Raw genomic sequence first — 17,264 nt, 5'->3', positions numbered from 1 at the left:
GCGGTCACTTGCCAGTTGCTTTGGGACTTTGGACAGTCACTCAGCTTTCGTGGGCCCCACTGTCCTCTTCTATAAACTGGGGATAAAAACACCGGCCGCCTGGCATTTTCACAGGATAGAATGTGGTCTGTAAGGCATGTGTCCTGTACTGGGCCCTGGCACCAAGGAGAGGTGCTCAGTGAATGGTGGGTCTTAGAGAGCCTGCCTCAGGGGCCCCTCTGACCCCCAGCTAAAGCCTAAGCTAGACCTACACCGTACGACCACCCCTTCACCCCAAGTTCAAAAACTGCCAATGTTTTTGCTCCCTTTGGCCATGGGTGGGTGTCCTGATCTCCTGATCTCTGTCGCTAGCAACAAGACGTGTTTGCTGGCCTGACCTGAAGGCCCAGCCTTGAGCCTGGCACCAGGCACACCTCTTGCCATGGAGGACGGAGAGGAATGCAAGGTGTGCCTAGTGATGAGAAGGGCAGGACCAGGCTCAGAGTGAGGGCTCAGGGCACCCAAGGAGAGGACTTATCCTGGCAGCTGGAGAAATCAGGGAGGCTTCCTGAAGGAGGTGGTGCTAGGCAGGACCTAGAGGACCCAGGAGGAGGTGTGAGGTCATCCCAAGCCTGGGCAGGGAGGATGGACAGTCCATCCACAAGCCGACTGCCTGGGCTGGAACAGAGCAGAGGGAGGGGGACTCGTCCCCTCCCAGCAGACCTCAGGGACCGAGGATGGGGAATGGGAAGTGGAGGTGCAGATCCCTGCCCTCACTCATCCTGCTGTGACCATGAGGCCCCTCTGGGCCTTGCGCTCACTTGCCTCTAAAATAGGCCAAAGAAATGATGCTCATAGGTGTCGAGTATGGTGTGCGGCGGAGGGAGCGGGGAGCGGGGTTTGTTCGTGTTTGAAGAATGTGCCTATTTCTGGCCTTTCCTGAGAGACGGGCCAAACCAGTGGGCATCTCCATGGCTCCCCCCATCCGTTCAAGCTGTTGAATTTCACACCACTTGGAGACCCAAGGGTCCGTGGGCTGGGGCCCCTGACTGGAGCTAGAGCCCCGAATGCCCGCTTTGTCTGACCTGGGCCTGGTCCGCAGGCATGGGGCATCCCCGGGCATCATCTCGGAGAAGGTGGCGGGATGGCCCCTGGTGGCACCTCCGACGGGTCCCCCCAGGGAGCCTGTGTGAGGGTGGGAGGCGGGCAGGAGGCAGCGGGGGTCCCGGACACAGGGCTCTGGCAGCCTTTCCTCCAGAAATAGGGCAGCCCCAAGGGCTGAGCCGGAGAAGAAACGTGATCCATTTTAATGATTTGGGGACCGTCTGGAAAAAAAAAAAAAATAGACAGGAGGAGCCGTCCCCGACTACTCCCATTCACCCTCTAGTTAATTTATTTGAAGTTTTAATCTAATTATTAACTATTTTAAAGGCTAAGAGGCTTTCTCCGGCAGCAGCACCAACAATGTCGGCTCCTCTCTGGGGCGGGCCCCATCCACGGCCCCTGCGAAGGCCATAATAGGACCGGGAGGGCGAGAAAGGGAGAGGGGAGAGGCGGGCAGTGGTGAGAGGGGCTTAAGGTTCATTATTGGGCAGACTTACATTTAATAGCAATTTACAACCAAGTTATAAAACCCCTGGAAATGGGGGTGAAGAATGGCGAGGTGACACGCCTTGAGGGAAGCCCCTCCAAGCGGCGCCTGGCTTAATAAAGACTCGAAAGCCGCTATTGAGGCCTGATTGGCACCCGGTTGCTGGCGACATGGTAATGAGCTGGGCAGATGGGTGGAGGATTATCCGCCAACTTTGAACAGCTTTCCTTTGTCACTGTTACAGCTCTCTTGTTAGCTCCCTAATACATTTATTGCTCATTTCACACCGCTCAAGAAAGTGCCCCTTGCTATTCAAAGTCAACCCTGAACCCACCCACTGCCCCCCTCCCTGCCACCCCCCTGACTCGGCCCTGCTCTCCCCTCCGCGAGCGGCAGCCGCCTCCCTCCGGCCCTCCTGCCACCCCAGACCCGACTTCTCAGAATCCACCGCTGCCTGCGACCCCTGGGCCGCCCGAGCGGGCACCGCTGCACCCCAGCCATCAGCTGGCTGGGGCGGTCTGAGGTGCGGGGTCGGGGGCTGGTTGGGGGGGGGGCGGCGCTGGGGTCCACCCGACGGCGTGGCAGGGGGCCGCGAGGGCGTGCGTGCATGTGCAAGCGGGGGCGCGCACACGAGCACGAGCTCCGCGGCACCTCGGCCAGGAGGCCTGGGTAGCTGGTGGGACAGAAGGTGCCCGGCGTAAGACAATGGTGGAGCGTGAAATTCAATTAGTTCAGGGCTGGTTCCAATTTCACAGCCCCTAAATGCAAAAGGGACGGAGAGAATGGGAAGGGGGGGGCACGTTTTTATTGCATTTTCCCTTTCATTCTGGGGGGCGTTCTCGCCCCTTCTCTCCCTCCAGCAGGCCCCAACCTGCACAGGGCTTTTCAAGGAGTCATTTGGAGTCCATATCTGTCAGATCCATTTAAGGCGTTGCGGGCGGAGGGAGAGGGCGGGGTGGCAGGCAGCGAGCCCCTGCCCGCTGGCCCACTGCCCTCTCCTCCCACCCTAGGGGTTCCCGTGAAGGTGACCAACGTCAAGGATGGCACCACCCACCGCACATCCCTGGAGCTCTTCATGTACCTGAATGAAGTCGCGTGAGTGCCCACGGCCGGCCAGGCCTTTCTGGAAGCTAACCGCCCCCCACCCCGGGGGCTAGCGCTGGCACTGGGCGGCGGGGGCTGGGGGGTGGGCATTATGCCTGATGCTCACGGCCTGAGGCTCAGGGACTGAGAAGGCCAAGCGGCCTCGGTGCAGCCCACAGGCATGGGGTCTCCCGGTTTGATGGGAGCCTCTGGTGGCCTTCAGCCTTGGAAGGTTAATAACCCCCTGCCCCACCCCCCACAGGGTCTGCCACCCCTAGGGACGGTCCAACTAGAACTTCTGAGCTTCCTGCCAGACCTGAGACCCAGACAGCAGGAGAGGCAGCAACGGTTAGGGCTGGTGCCACACAGGACCCTAGAGCAGAGCCAACCCGTTGTGTGACACAGGCAGTCCTCTCCCTCCCTGGGTCTCAGTTTCCCCACCTGTCCAGTGAGCTGTTGAAGCGGGTGACCTGGCTCTTTTGCGTCTTTGGCCCCGGGATGGTGCCTGACGCCCTGAGTGGGGATCCGGTGTCCTGTCCCTGAGAGCCCAGCCAGGTGGGTGGCATCTGACCCAAGTCCTCGCAGCAGCCGTGACAGCCCGTGGTTCTCAGGGAGCCGTTCTCCCCCCAGGGGCAAGCACGGCGTGGGCCGCATTGACATCGTGGAGAACCGCTTCATTGGGATGAAGTCCCGAGGTGAGTCTGCTCTCCGCCCTTGGGGGCGTGTCTCAGCTCCCGGAGACCCCAGAGGCCCTTCAGAACCCCCTCCCATTTGGGTGTTGCTATGGGGGTGACTCTGGGCTCGCTCCTTTCCCCCACCAGACTGTTTCTCCCCTGGGAGGTGAGGACAGTGGGCCCTTCGCCACTGACTCTCAAGGGCACGATGAGAAGTGCTGTCCTGAGCGTGTGAGGAGGAACCTGGGGGTCCAGGAGGGGTTCAGAGGATAGGGGAGGCCAGGGACCGGCCCGGAGGTCGGGCTCTCCTGTGTCCTGGGCACATCGGCCAGGTTTGGAGGCTGACCCTGCAGGGCCGATTTCACGGTCATTAAGGCTGCTCTGAGGCGGTGACCAGCCCGGCAGGGCAGGAGTCCCGCCAGGGGTGGGCACTGTGGGCTGCGCTGGTGGTGGGAGGCGGCCAGGGCCCTCCCAGGCAGGGCACAGGCTGGGTGGGGCTTGGCCTCTGTGTGGAGCCCCTGCCAGGACTGTCACCGCCTCCCGGATGGACCGGGAGTGAAGAGAGGTCTGGTGCCAACCAAGCAGGTGCCTCTATGCTCTCTTATTAACCAGAGCCCATGGGTTTCTGTCGGTCCCTCTCCAGGTCATCAGACCACACCCTCCCCTCCCAGACTCAGTTTCCCCATATGAGGGGATCTCCTATCCAGAGAGCCAATGGCCAGAGTTAGCCCCCTTAGAACAGGGTGCTGGTCCGGCAGACAGGAAGTGGGTGTCCTCACGAAAGCTCGCCCTGCCTTGCACTACGCTGACCTCTGACTTGTCCCCTCTGGGCCCCATTTCCCCAAGTGTGATGTGGTGGCCCTGGGCATGGGGGTCAGATACTTCTGACTCTGACTATTTGGATTTATCGCGAAAGGTGTGGGGAGGGGGGAAGTGAAGCGGCTACTTTGCCTCTTTCCTGTGAGTTGGGTTTTTTCCCTCCTCAACACAGCTACTGTCTGGGAGAAGCAAGCTAATTGAAACTCTCGGGGAAGGCCTTGTCAGAACAATGTAATTAATCAGCTGCTCCCTTCTGTCCTCGGTAAACCTTTGCCTCCGACCTGTATTAACATCTGATTAAAGGTCCCTTTGTCTCAGTCTGCCCTTGGGAGACGACACAGTGTAAATCATACAAGGCACACCAGAGAGGAACCTTGGGGAGCCACAGACCAGCGCCATCATTTTACAGGAGGGGAAACCAAGGCCAGGGCTGATGCCCTGACCCACACAGGCACAGAGTGGAGGCTAAGAGCTAGAACTCTGGGGTGGGGTAGATCTCGGTTCCAGCCCATGTTTGATCGTGGTGTCCAGTGCAGGGGAGATGCCCCATAAACGGCAGTGGCCCCAGGGGCAGGCAGAAGGGTCAGAGGCAGCCTGTGCCCTCTGGGAGCTCAGAGGTGCCCTCGATGGCACCTGCCATCATGCCTGTCCCCGCGCCATCACTGACTGACTGTGGCTGTGTCCCAGTGGTGCGAGTAGTTACTACCAATGGACCAGGATTGCACTTGTGGTGAAAATGAATTGCCTTGCCGGGTAAGGATGGGCCCGAGGTCACTCCGTGAAATGCCATCCTGCTGGGTAGGGAGAGTCGGGTAAACTTGAACTGAAGGGGTGGTGATGAAGGCCTCAGCTAGGCTGTGCTGCGAAGGCTTCCTGGAGGTGGTGGCAGGAGAGGAGGCTGGTAGATGTGGAATGGAGAGGATGGATCAGGAACATTCTGGAAGATTGGGAGAGAAGGTGGGGGGTCCCCTGAGGTGGTTTATAAGGGCTGAAGGGGACTGAGCCCCTGGAGCCTGAGGGAGGCACATGCAGAGGGTCTGGACTCTGGTGGCAGACGTGAGTCCCCATCTTGGCCCCAGCACCACCGCAGAAGAAACTTAGCCTCCTAGAGCCTCAGTTTCTTCATCTGTGAAATGGGTTATTGTATGGATCAAATACAGAGCGCTCTGAATGGTAGACTACTACCTTTTCCCCAGAGCTGGGCGGCGTCATCACCCCTGAAGTTCAGAGCCTTGAGACTGGCAGTCAGCTCGGACTCCCTTGACTTCTAACCACCCCCCAAAACCCCACCAAGGGAAAGGTTCCTGGAGCTCGGCCTTTGCAGTGACCAGGTACTCTATGTGTACCTGTGGGGGGGGGGGGGGCTGTCCCTACTTGCAGGGAATTTAGCCTGAGGGTTGTACAGTCTTTGGGGAAAACAGGATTTGGAGTCCTAGGAGCTTGCTGTGTGACCTTAGCATGTTACTTGCCCTCTCTGTGACTGCAACTTATCAAAGGTGGGGTGACACCAGGTGATCTTCCCCCAGAAGTTGTAACTGGCCTGTTTTGTTATTTGGGTTAGAGGGGTAAGAGAAGAGGGTTGCTTCATGAGTTTAGGGTGATGTCCTATTTTCATGTCTCCGCTCCGAGTAATTCATCATGAGGAAGCTTGAGCAGGCACAGTAAATGAGGGTGTTGGGGGTGTCCACGTCCCACAGTTTTCATTAAGTCTACGGAAGCTGTTCATTGTCAATGATGTTGAGGGCAGAACAGGAAGATGCTCGTGTCCGTACCTCCGTATACGAGGGGGAGATGGCCTTTGTATTGATCTTACAAAGCTCGTAATTGAAACTCGTTAAACAGCTTGTATTTTGGGGGGGGGGGGGGAGGGGGGGGGGGGGGGGGGGGGTTGGGGCAGTGTGAGTGCCCAGGGTCTGGGGTGGTCACGGGGTCAGAGGGCCAGGGGGCTGGGGCAGCTGCAGATGGAGTCGCTCTTGTTGTATTGTGGCTGTTGGCATGGTCATTATCACATTATCTTTTTAACTCCGGAGGGGGGCTAATTAAGTGAAGTAAATGAAATCAGTGGGGAGGAGAAGGGGGGGCAGGGCAGGGCAGGCAGGAGGGAAGTGGGGAAGGAGCCCGCTCCTGTCCTTCCGCTCACCTTCTCCCTCCTCCTCCAGCCTGCTGGGCTCTCTCCTTAGCTCCCAGTCCCGTCCCTGCCGCCTCACCGCTGCCTGCCGCTGCCTCTTCCCTCTACGGACTCCCTCCCCCTCCTCCTCTTTGCCTACTTCTGGTCTTCTCTGCCCGCCCCTCTCTCCTGCACCCTTCCCATCTGTCTCCCACTCTCCCCTCCCACCTCACTTCCTCCTGACTCTTCCACTTGCTGGCTAGGAAGAAGCAAGGGTTGCCCACCCACTTACCCACCTGCCTGCCCACCTGTCCAGGCCTCCCAGAGGCTCTGCTCAGATGGAACGTTCCAGATGGGGAGTAGAGGGAGAGCTATGAAACAAAGCTGTCCGTACCCTCAGAGGCCCACCCAGATCCCCAGACTGGGGCCTGCAGGGCACCGGGAGCATAGAGGATGGCTAGAGACCCACCATGACTTACCTCCCCGTCACTATGGCAACCGCCTCCATCCGAGGCCCTGGTACCCAAGAGGGGAAACCCCTGGGCTCCAGCCAACCGCCCCTCTCCGGACCTTTCCACATCTCTTCCTCTAGATACTGCTTTCCCAAAGGACCAGAGCCTCTGGTCTGGGTGCCCTAACCCACACCCCCCCCCCACCCCGACCCAGACCCCAGTGGACTGGCGGATCCCACCCTGTTCTGCCAGGTCGTGCCATCCGGTTAACCCAGCAGCCTCAGGAACAGAGGAGACGGATTTAAGCCGCAGCAGTGTTTTGGTCCCCGCCTCTTCCTCCTTGGTCACTCTCTGCACCCCCCACTAACCCCCCCAGCTCCTGGCCCTTTTCCCATCCCCCCCCCTTGGCAGTAATTATGGTGTGATTGAAGCTGCTCCACGGAGAACCGCTGACACCTCTGTCTTTTTCCTGTAAACACGGGGAGATGAAAATAGACACTTGGAGCCGCTGTGCGTGTCACTGCGAAGATGTCTGTTGTCTCTTCCACCGCGACAGCGAGACTCACCTGTCATCTCCTCCTTCTTTTTGCGCAGTGGTTTGTATGCCGACTGTCAAAAGCCCCAAATCCATAGTCTTTTAGCATCAGGTTTCTGTCACTGGTTTTTTTTAAGTCATTTTTTCCCAGAAGGAGTACACAGAAATCATCTGTAGCCCCCTACCCCTGCGGAGAGGAGCGGGAGGATCATTCAAGTGCTTGCACACGTACACACACACATACACACACACACACACACACACACACCAGCAGCAGCCTGAAAACAGCTTTTTGATCAGTCACAATTAACTTTAACACCTAAGAAAAGGAGTATTAATTGTGCGGTGCATTTGAGGGCTGTGGCTTTTTTTCTGGCCCCCAACGCTTCCTGCCCTTGTCTAGGAGGGTTGATGGCCATGAGGCTGGTTCTGAGTCTGCAGGAGTGTGCAGCTCTGCCCACTGGAGACACTGCTCCTTTCCCGGGGTTCGGCTCTCGTGGGCCAACAGCAGGTGGCCCTTGGGCAGGTCCTGGCTCTTGCTGGCTGGTAAGTATAGAGGACCTCCCGGCACCCTGCACACAACCATTGTTGTCCCTTCTCTGGGCTGCTGGGAGGTGATGCTGTGGAGTCGGCCCCGGTCTCCTAGAAACAAAACCATCCGCGTGCCCACCACATCAGGGGGACAGTGTGTCCGGGGACCTCCCTTCTGGGCAGGTCGCAGTGGAAGAGAGAAGGAAGAGCAGTTTGCTTGGGGCTCAGAAGGTGCCTGAATTGGGCCAAAGTCATGCAGCAAACCTGAGCTGGGAACAAGGTGAAGGTGTCGGCTTTCTGAGCCTTCTGGTCCCCAGCCTCAGCCCTGCAAATACAGCTGGGACTGTGTCCCAGGCCTGCCCCAGCTGAAGACAGGAAAAAGCAAGGAGTCCGATTCCCTGGTTGCTGAAAGCAGGGGGCCTCCAGCTCTCAGCCTGGCCGAGCTGGCACTGTTGAGACTGTCTGTGCCAATATACAGACAGCCTTTGAGAGTTTCTGGGTTTTTCCGAGACGTAGCAAAACTAAATCATTAGACGGCCTGTCTCTGATTCAGTAAAAGCTCTTAGTATGTGCCGGGAAGTTAAGCGTCTGTCCGTGTGGCTCGCTTTAGGTGGCTCGTGGGAAGTTACCGTACTTCCGGTGATGAAACTTCTAGGGGAATTGGGAACTTGCCCTTTAACGTGGTGGTCGCTCGTGTCTGCCATGCTGAAGGCAGACATTTCTAAATGTTCTACAAATGTCTTTGTAAACAGGTGGCTGAACCATTGCACCTTTCCCCGTGGCCTGGGGCCAGCGGGAGCCACTTGCTTGTGGCTCCTTCCTGTCCCCTCCCAGGAGGAGCCCTGACTTCTGGGCTGAGTTTTTGCAGGTTTCCCATGACTCCCCGTTTTCACGCTCTTGGCTCTTCTCAGTCTCCCCTCCACCTCCCCCTCCAACAGCCTTTCTGGGTTGGGGCTCCCAGGCGCTTGGTGGAAACAGATGACAGAGCCCGTGTGAACTGTGTTGGCAAGAGTGACAAGGAGGTTGAGCCAGGACTCTGGGCTTGGGGCCGGTGCGTGAACTTGGTACACTGGTGTTTTTCCTGCTGGGGAGGCCATTTGCCCCCACAAGGTCACAACGGGATCAGGACAGCAGATTGGCCCAAGAGCCACACTAAGGAAACAGGACAGGCTCTTCTGCAGGTGGGGCTTTAACACGTGTGTCCCCCCCCTCCCCGAGACCAGGCTGTCAGGGGTTTGTGGATAGGCCCCTAGAGAGGCTCCTTCCTGCTCGGGAACACTTCAGAGCTAGGGTGGGAGCCCAGGCTGCTCCTCCTTGGCTCCCCAGATTTGCATTCCCGTCCATGACCCGGGGAGCACAGGGTCGCTTGGCCAAAGGATCTGAGGGGCAACCTGGAGCAGGGAAGGGACAGCCAGATGCTTCTCCCACCGACCTTGAGCAAGTCACTTCTCTCCCAGGACTTCAGTCTGTCTATCTGTAAAATCGATGTTGGGGCCAGACTGGCATTTTAAGGACATCTTGGTGGAGCCCGGGCTCTGCAGAGAAGCCTCTGCTCCCCGTGGTGGGGCCTGGGCTCTCTCTTCTGTGTGCTAGGCTTCTGCCAAAGACGGAATAAGGGGTTTGCAGCTCAAGTTAGAATGGGGCACCAGTGGTCTGAAAGGACCTGTCCTGGCAGCTGACATTTCTCCAGTTCCCGGAGTGGAAGACGGAAGACAGGAAGGTCCCTTAGAGGAGGATGAGTGACCGCACCCTCAGCCACGCCCCGGGGGCTTTGGGCTCCAAGGTCAAAAACAATCTCCTTCTGATTTGGGGGGTGGGGGGAACAGGTGGTTAAAAACTCTTTTTTTAAATGTACATAACACTGACCATTTTACCCATTTTGAAATCTGCGGTTGAGGGGCAGGAAGTACCTTCACTCAGTCGTCATCCCCAGAATCCCCCAGCATTCTGTCTTCCCCAACTGAGAACCCCCCAGGTAGCCCCCACTCAAGCGACAACCTCCTGCTGCCGCCTCCTCCCCACCCCCTCACCCCCGCCATCCCACGTCCGGTCTCCGTGAGCTCCATGACTCTGGGGACCTCCTCGAAGTGCAATCGGGCAGTATGTGCCTCCCCAGGTCCAGCATGCTGCTCTCCATAGTAGCAGGTGTCAAGAATCCCCTCCTCTTAGAGGCCGAGTAGCAGCTTACCTGTTACATGACTGTGCCACATCCTGTTGTCCGCTCAGCCGGTGATGGACATTTTGGTGGCTCCCGTGAACACGGGTGCACAGATCCTTTCTGATTTCTAAAGCAACCAGTGTGGAAGGACTGATAAATTTTCGGGATCACTGTGTCCCTTTACCCCTGTAAACATGATGTGGTGGGAAGAAAGGAAGCTTTCAGAGTCGCGTCGGTGGGATGGGGACTGTTCCTGCTGCTCTCCCATAGGAAGAGCGGACGCAGGGCAGGTGTGCCCATGGTCCGCTCAGCGCGCTCCCCTGATTTATTCGAGAGGGTCTGGCCGTGTGCGCATGGGCAGTCCTGCCTCCCGTGCCTCAGTGTCCTCAAATCCGGCGTGGGACTCCTCATCAGACCTCTCTCTCAGCCAGGACCATGCTCAGCTCAGGGTCACTTTGGAGACCTCCCTCCCCCTGGGTCCAAGCAGGTTGTCTAAGAGGTAGAGACACAGGGCCCTGAGGTCATTGGGAGAGGGCTCGAGCAAGACCCTCTTCCCACAACCTTCTGGGTGGGGGCCCCGTCATCAGCTGACCTGCAGGGCAGCAGCCAACACCAGTCAGGGACTTGGCGCCTCCATCCCGGTCCCAGCTCCTCACCGGGCCCGTTCTGTCTCCCCCTGGGCTCGGTTTCCCCATCTGCAGGTGGGGTTGGTGCGGGAGCCCACCAGGGCCCCGGCGGCCACAGAGGTCAGGGTGTATCTGCAGAGACATGGCTGGCAAGGGAGCCGCCGGCTGAAGGTGGCATGTGTGTGTACACACGTGTGTGCATGTGTGTGCAAGCGTGTGCACAGCTGTCCCCTCCCCTGGCTCCCCAGTAGAAGGAAGGAAAGGATATTTGGGGCCCTGGGCTCCACCGTGGTTGGTTTAATTACAGGTTTTCAGCCGCGGGCCGGTGGGCACGCGTTGGGAAGGAGGGGGAGCAGCTCCGAAACCCTGTCATTTTCCAGCGTCTGAGGGCCTCTTCAAAGGGGGGCATCCAGACATTTTCTCCACAAGCCGCAGAGTGGACTGTCGTGGCCCCAGCATGAGCATAATGACAGGCGCATTTTGCAACAAGCTGGGAGTGAATGGGTCCGACCGGCTTGTCTCCTGTCAGACGAGTCATTATTATTATTTTTTTTTTTTTTGTCATTTGCTGACAGTTTGGGTTTCATGCGTTTCTCTCTTTTTTCTCCTTTTCCCCCTGCCTGGAAAAATGGCTAGGTATCTACGAGACCCCAGCAGGGACGATCCTTTACCACGCTCATTTAGACATCGAGGCCTTCACCATGGATCGCGAAGTGCGCAAAATCAAACAGGGCCTGGGCCTGAAATTCGCTGAGCTGGTGTACACAGGTGCGCAGACCCCCCCCCCCGCTGAGCTGGTGTACACAGGTGCGTAGACCACCACCGCCCCCGCCAGGTGAACAGCACCCTCCTCCCTGCCCACGGCCATCCTCACAGGAGCCCGACAGGGGCAGGTTGGAGGGGGTCGAGCCAGGGCAGGGGACAAGGAGTTGGGGGCGCTGACGGCACCTGCCTCCTTCACTTACGGGGTGTGCAGTCCCCAAGACAGCCGGCTGCCTCTGCCCGCTACGATTTGCACTACTTGGGCAGTGTCACCCCTCGGGTGGCCCACTGTGACCCAGCACGCACCCTCTGGGGACATGAGCCATCCCGAGGGTTCCTCCCAGCGTTCCTAGGAGAGCAGCAACCAGCCCCTTCTATAGATGAGGAAACCGAAGGCTCGGGGCTAAAGGACCTTGTACAAAGTTACATAGCCGGAGTGGCCTAGCTGGCTTTGAGCCCAGGCTGGGCTGTGACCAGGCAGAACCTGGAGCTGTCACAAACAAGGGAAAGCCTGCCTTGACCAAGAACTTGGTCCTAGGCCTGGGCATTGCCTGAGCCAGAGGTAGCCCATGCATGCAATGACATTAGCACGTCGTATGGCGGGTGGTCCCCATGTCACAGGTGAGACTCAGTGCCATATCTGTCACAGGTCTGGAATCCAGGCCTCCTGACCGCAAACCCATCCCTCACTCCGTGTCGCGGGGGTCCCCAGATCCAGTCCACGGCCTGTTTTTGTTCAGCATGCAAGCGAAGCCGTGGGTTGTTTTTGGGGGTTTTTTTACACATTTTTAAAACAGTTGGGGGAGAAACTGTTTATTAATAGTATTTCATGTCCCATAAAAATGATAGGAAACTCAAATTCCAGTGTCCATAAATAGCATCTTGGTCATGGCCATGGACACTGGCTTACATGTTGTCTGTGGTCGCTTCTGAGCGACAAGGGCAGAGTTGACAGAGACCACATGACCTGCCGAGCCTAAAACATTTACTGTCTGATCCTTTCCTGAAAATGTTTGCTGACCCTGCTCTGTCACATGAGAAGTCCTATCCAACGGTCCTTCTGAGTTGTTGTGGGGGCGGTGGGGGACATGCTGCCTCGAGGCCTGGACATCAGGGAGACTGGGAAAGTGCATATTCATAATCCCTACCTGGGATCCGCCTCCACTGCCCTTGCCTGGTCCTCTCTTCCCCTCGGAGGTTTTATTTCCTTTGAAAGCTCCTAATCACTGTAACTCATCTTGGGATTTCAAGGGGACTCGGTGGTTACAGACTGGTGATTTCTCCCTCCCATTGTATCTGGCAGCTTTGAAGCCCCCCCCCCCCCCCGCCCCCGCCCCCAGGTACGGACAGGTGTTTAAATACCATTGTCTCCTGCAGCCGCTCTTGCCCAGTGAGGTTTCAGCAGAAAGGTGGATTCTGGTTACAAAGTAGGAGAGTCATTAAGCCTGGAGGGCCCATAGGGGAGAGCACCTGGCCCGGCCAAGTGGAGGCAGGCGTGACTGTCTTGCTGCAGGACTCTGAGCTAGGCACTCACCGACATTACCTGATCTCGGCTGCACCAAGGTGAAGAAGCTGGGCCCCAGGCAGGCCAGGACACCTGAATAAGGTTGCATGGCTGATGGGCTGGGGCTTGGAGCCCAGGACAGGCCGGCTTTGGAGGCCAAGCCTTCAGCCGCTCCAGTAGACCCAGCGGGCGGTGGGAAGGTGGGCTGGGGCCCTTAGGAAAGGGAGATCAAGGGGTCCCTCGGTGTCGGGGGCACAGCCTGGCCCGCCGGCTCAGTGCCTTTACACCTGACTGCCGGGGTGGAATTCTTGTTCTGTTACCCACTGAGCCCTCCAAATCCCCAAATAAAGTACAGTGATTAGAAGCTTTCAACGGATTATTGATACTCGCCTTCCCAGGTACCCGTGATGTCATCAGGCCCCTGTAGATGTCTGCTTGGCCTCGGGCAACAGCCTGTCCCTGCCACAGCTTGGAGGGGGTGCCTGATGTGCTTTCTCACGTTCGTTACCGAGCGGGTTAAGCTAGTTAGTGAAGCTCCCTGTGCCTCTGTCTCCTCATCTGCGGAGTGGGGATCGTAACTGTACGTGTCACACAGGGAGGACTAACTACATAAACATTTGCAGAAAGCATCTAGAACTGGGAAAAATGCAATTTCAGTGTGGGTTGATAAATTACAAAGGCCTGGAGTGGTTTCCGAGGCTGGAGTCAGGGACCGGGGACCTTGCCTTGGGCTGGGTTTATGACCTCGACTGGATCCGTCTCTCCTGAGCCTCATTTGTCCTCCTGTAAAATAAAGGGCACCAGGCCAGATCTCTTCTCGCCGCTCTGCTGTGACACTTGGCTTCCTCGGAAACACAGAGAGGGAGACTGAGGCACTGAGAAGCCCTTCTACCTCGGCCCCACAGCTAGATGCCCTGTTCATCATCCTGTTCCCGCCCCATCCCCATGTTTCGCTGAGGGCTTACACGGACCCCCTTCCCCCAGCTAATCCGTGGGGTCACCCTGGCAGCACCCCAGCTTCAGGACCCATTTCCTTTGGGGCACATAGCTCACCTCCTCTCTCTCGGCTGTTTCTTCAGCAGGAGGACGGGGTGACACACAGCTTGTACAGAGAGGGCTGTTGTCCTGATCCGCACAATGCTCGGCCCTCCCCCAGACCCAAGACACCCATGCAACATGCCAAGCTCCCTCTCCCTCTCCCCAGGCTCCCGGGGTCTGCTGGGAAAAGAAATCTGAGTGCAAGACCCCCATGCAGGGGAGGTGGGAGATCCTGAGATAAAGCCCAGGCCAGGTGCTCCCACGTGGGTTTCTGCCCAACCCCCCCCCCCCCCCCTTATCTCTGGCTCCATCTCCTCCCTGTCTTCCAGGCTGAGAGCTTAATGGTCTAATTATCCTGACTTGGCAAGAAGGCCAAGCCACTGAGGCATGGCGGGGTCTGGGGGCCATCAGTGTCCCCTCTCATGGGGGTGCAGCCCAGAGTCAGGAGTACTTTTCAGGATCTCACTGTGGATGGGGACCTCTCTGAGTGCCCGTCTCCCTGTATAGGGGGTCGGGGGGCTGGCGGAAGCCATATTCAGATCTCGAATTTTTAAAATGCTTAATGCTCAGCCTGCATCCCATCTGGGAATCCATCTACCCCCCGACCCGGAGCGTTAATAATATCTGACTGTGCAAGTGAGGAACCCAGGTGCAAAGAGGGTACATTGCCTGTCAGTGTAGAGCAGGAGACAAACCCAAATGACAGGAGGCCAGGGGGTGGGGACCCAATCTCCCCTCTCCCTGCCTGGCCCTCCCCCACCCCTACAAGCCACCAGACCCTATCCCAGAGAAGGCCTGCTCCCCTTTCCCACGGAGAGCCTCCGCAGGTGCCCCCGGAGGCCGGGCCTCCAACAATAGCCCTGGACCCGGGGCTGACCTGGCCCTTTATCAGGGCAGGAGATCGCGCACCATCTGGCCCCGCAGCTGCCCAGGTGGGCTCACCTTCCCAGCTCCGTTTCAGGGAAATTCTATCCCTCAAGCTGGCCCTCCCCCAGGCCTGACCACGGCCCGCCCTCCCGCCACCGAGACTAGAGAGGAGATGGCTGTCTGCACAGCTGAGCCCGTTGGTGCTGAGGTACTGGCCCCGGAGCAGCCCGGAACTGAGCACACAGCCTTTGGGGCCTGAGGGCTCTGGGGGACAGAGTGTGGGTAAGAGGCAGGGGCGGGGGATAGCACATTCCCCAGGCACCTTGTATACTGACGGATGCTCCTTCCACAGGAAAAGTCCCAGATTATCCTGTGAGGCCGAGCTGTTCTTTTTCTTTTAAAGATTTTACTTATTTATTTGATAGAGCATAAGCAGGGGCAGTGACAGGCAGAGAGAGAGGGAGAAGCAGGCTCCCGGCTGAGTAGGAAGCCTGACTCGGTGCTCGATCCCAGGACCCCAGGATTATGACCTGAGCCGAAGGCAGAAGCTTAACCCACTGACCCACCCAGGCGCCCCTACGCTGAGCTGTTCTAATGTAGGTCCACCCCGGGCCTCTCACTGCAGCCTGTGTGTGATCTTGGAGAAGCCTCAACTTCCCCAGCTCTTACCTACTCGCTCAGAAAAGAGAGAAGTGAAGAGGGTTTTTCTCGCAGGACTGTTTCTGATGATGCAAAGAGCTGGTCCGGGGGAAGAATGTAGCCTGCGCTCCGTACATTCAAGAACTTGCATAGGAAAGTATTAGCAGCCTGTAGACCGTTTACGGACGTCCGGGGGTGGGGGCAGAGCGGGGGGCTCTTCCTGTCTGTCGGGCAGATGCCCAGGGCCTCCACACCCAGGAAGCCCACTCACTGGTCCTGGGAGGGAGGGGTGCTGCATCCTCGCCACTCCGTAGATGGGGAATCGAGGCACGGAGCGGTGAAGCCCACGCGCTCACGGTCTTTCTGACCCCGAACCGCCCACCCAGCTGCCCCTGCTGGGTGCTCGCATCGCTCAGCCTGGGCTCGCACACACATGTCTGAGTCTTAGCGGAGCTCTCCTGCCCCACAGCTGTCTTCAGGACCCGAGCCCCCGTGGGCAAATGACAGCATCCCTTCCTGGCTGTCTTCCCATGGTCTGGCCCCCTGTGGTGCCCGACCGCATGGCATGGGGTTACCTCCCCGCTTCCTGAGCCTTGGGTGGTGACTGTTTGCGAGGGCAGGGAGGGCCCTCCTTACCCACAGGAGACCTGCAAGGTCACGGACAGGCACGCGGCTCGTTCCTTGATGCGACTGTTCACCAGTGTGCTTTGGGCCAACGGCCACCCCCGAGGTCCCCCGTGATGGGCTGAGGCTCGGGGTGCCCTCCCCGGACCCCCAGCCCCGGGCCGCAGCCCACTGGGCCTCCCTCGCTGTTTCCTCCCCGCAGGTTTCTGGCACAGTCCCGAGTGCGAGTTTGTGCGCCACTGCATCGCCAAATCCCAGGAACGCGTGGAAGGCAAAGTGCAGGTGTCTGTCTTCAAGGGCCAGGTGTACATCCTCGGCCGGGAGTCCCCGCTGTCCCTCTACAACGAGGAGCTGGTGAGGTAGGTGCCCCCCGCCCCCAGGCCCCCCAGCTGAGGAACAGACTGACCTCATGGCCAGCGTCGCTGCCAACCAGCTTTCTCCACAGAGACGCGCCGAAGCACGCATGGGACGCGGGGGAGACAGTCACCAGGGGAGTCAATGCCGCCCCTACCCCTGGGCCTTCTAAAGGCCCCCGGCAAATGGTCACCTGAACGTAGAATTAGGCAAGATGGCGTCGGGCTGTGCAGAGGCGCAGGAGAGGCTGGCTGGGTATATAACGGGTGTGGAGAGGCTTCCCTGAGGAGGTCACCTTGGAGCCAGGCTCCCAAGGACAGGAGCTAAGCAGGTGGAGAGGGAGCAGGAGGTTTCCAGGGACACTGACATGTGCGGAGGTTCTGGGCCTTGGAAGAACATTCCAGAACATCCCAGGCAGTACAGGAACGCCGGGAGCCAGACCTCAGAGCGTGAGGGTCCCGGGGCCAGATCTTAAAGCGATGGAGCCGTCAGACCTGTGCTTTTCAAGCTGCTTCTGGCCATTCTGGAGAACTGATTTGGGCGAGGTGGGCATGAGAGAAACAGGTTTGACAACTGGTTAAGAGGTTAAGAGTAGAGAGGGCTTGGATGCGGAGGGAGATGAAAAGGTATGGAATCATCTGGCATACACAGTTGGGCCCCCGTGGGTGGCAGTTCCCGAAGTGAGGGGGTTCTTGAGGGAAGATCCTCCCTGTGGGCTCAGACACCTTGAGGGTGAGTCATCCTGGAGACAGACCAGGAGGGTATCTGGCCAGCCCGTGGACACACAGGTCTAGAGTGGAGGAGAAAGTGGGGGGAAGACAGGGCAGGGTGGCAGATATCTCGAGGTTTCCCAAAGCCAGAAGGAAAGCGGCCGGGAGGGGAGGGTCAGAGTGAGCCTGGAAGGGAGCCAATGAGGGGACT

The 17,264-nt window shown here is 58.4% G+C and overlaps 1 protein-coding gene across 3 annotated transcripts in view; it reads left to right on the top strand.

The window, feature by feature from the left end:
* Positions 1 to 17,264, top strand: part of ASS1 (argininosuccinate synthase 1) — a 51,933-nt gene that overhangs the window by 30,010 nt on the left and 4,659 nt on the right. For 2 of the 3 annotated variants that reach the window (XM_059410537.1, XM_059410535.1), the window contains exons 11-14: positions 2,581 to 2,665; positions 3,284 to 3,348; positions 11,192 to 11,362; positions 16,192 to 16,348. In XM_059410537.1, coding sequence (XP_059266520.1) covers positions 2,581 to 2,665; positions 3,284 to 3,348; positions 11,192 to 11,362; positions 16,192 to 16,348 — 478 coding nt within the window. The remainder of the gene's footprint in view (positions 1 to 2,580; positions 2,666 to 3,283; positions 3,349 to 11,191; positions 11,363 to 16,191; positions 16,349 to 17,264) is intronic. The other variant, XM_059410536.1, reaches the window with a different exon arrangement.

Source organism: Mustela nigripes, chromosome 9 (genome assembly GCF_022355385.1).
Source record: "Mustela nigripes isolate SB6536 chromosome 9, MUSNIG.SB6536, whole genome shotgun sequence".
Lineage (NCBI taxonomy): Eukaryota > Metazoa > Chordata > Mammalia > Carnivora > Mustelidae > Mustela > Mustela nigripes.
The sequence above is the reverse complement of the archived record's forward strand: the minus strand, read 5'-3'. Positions and strand labels throughout refer to the sequence as shown.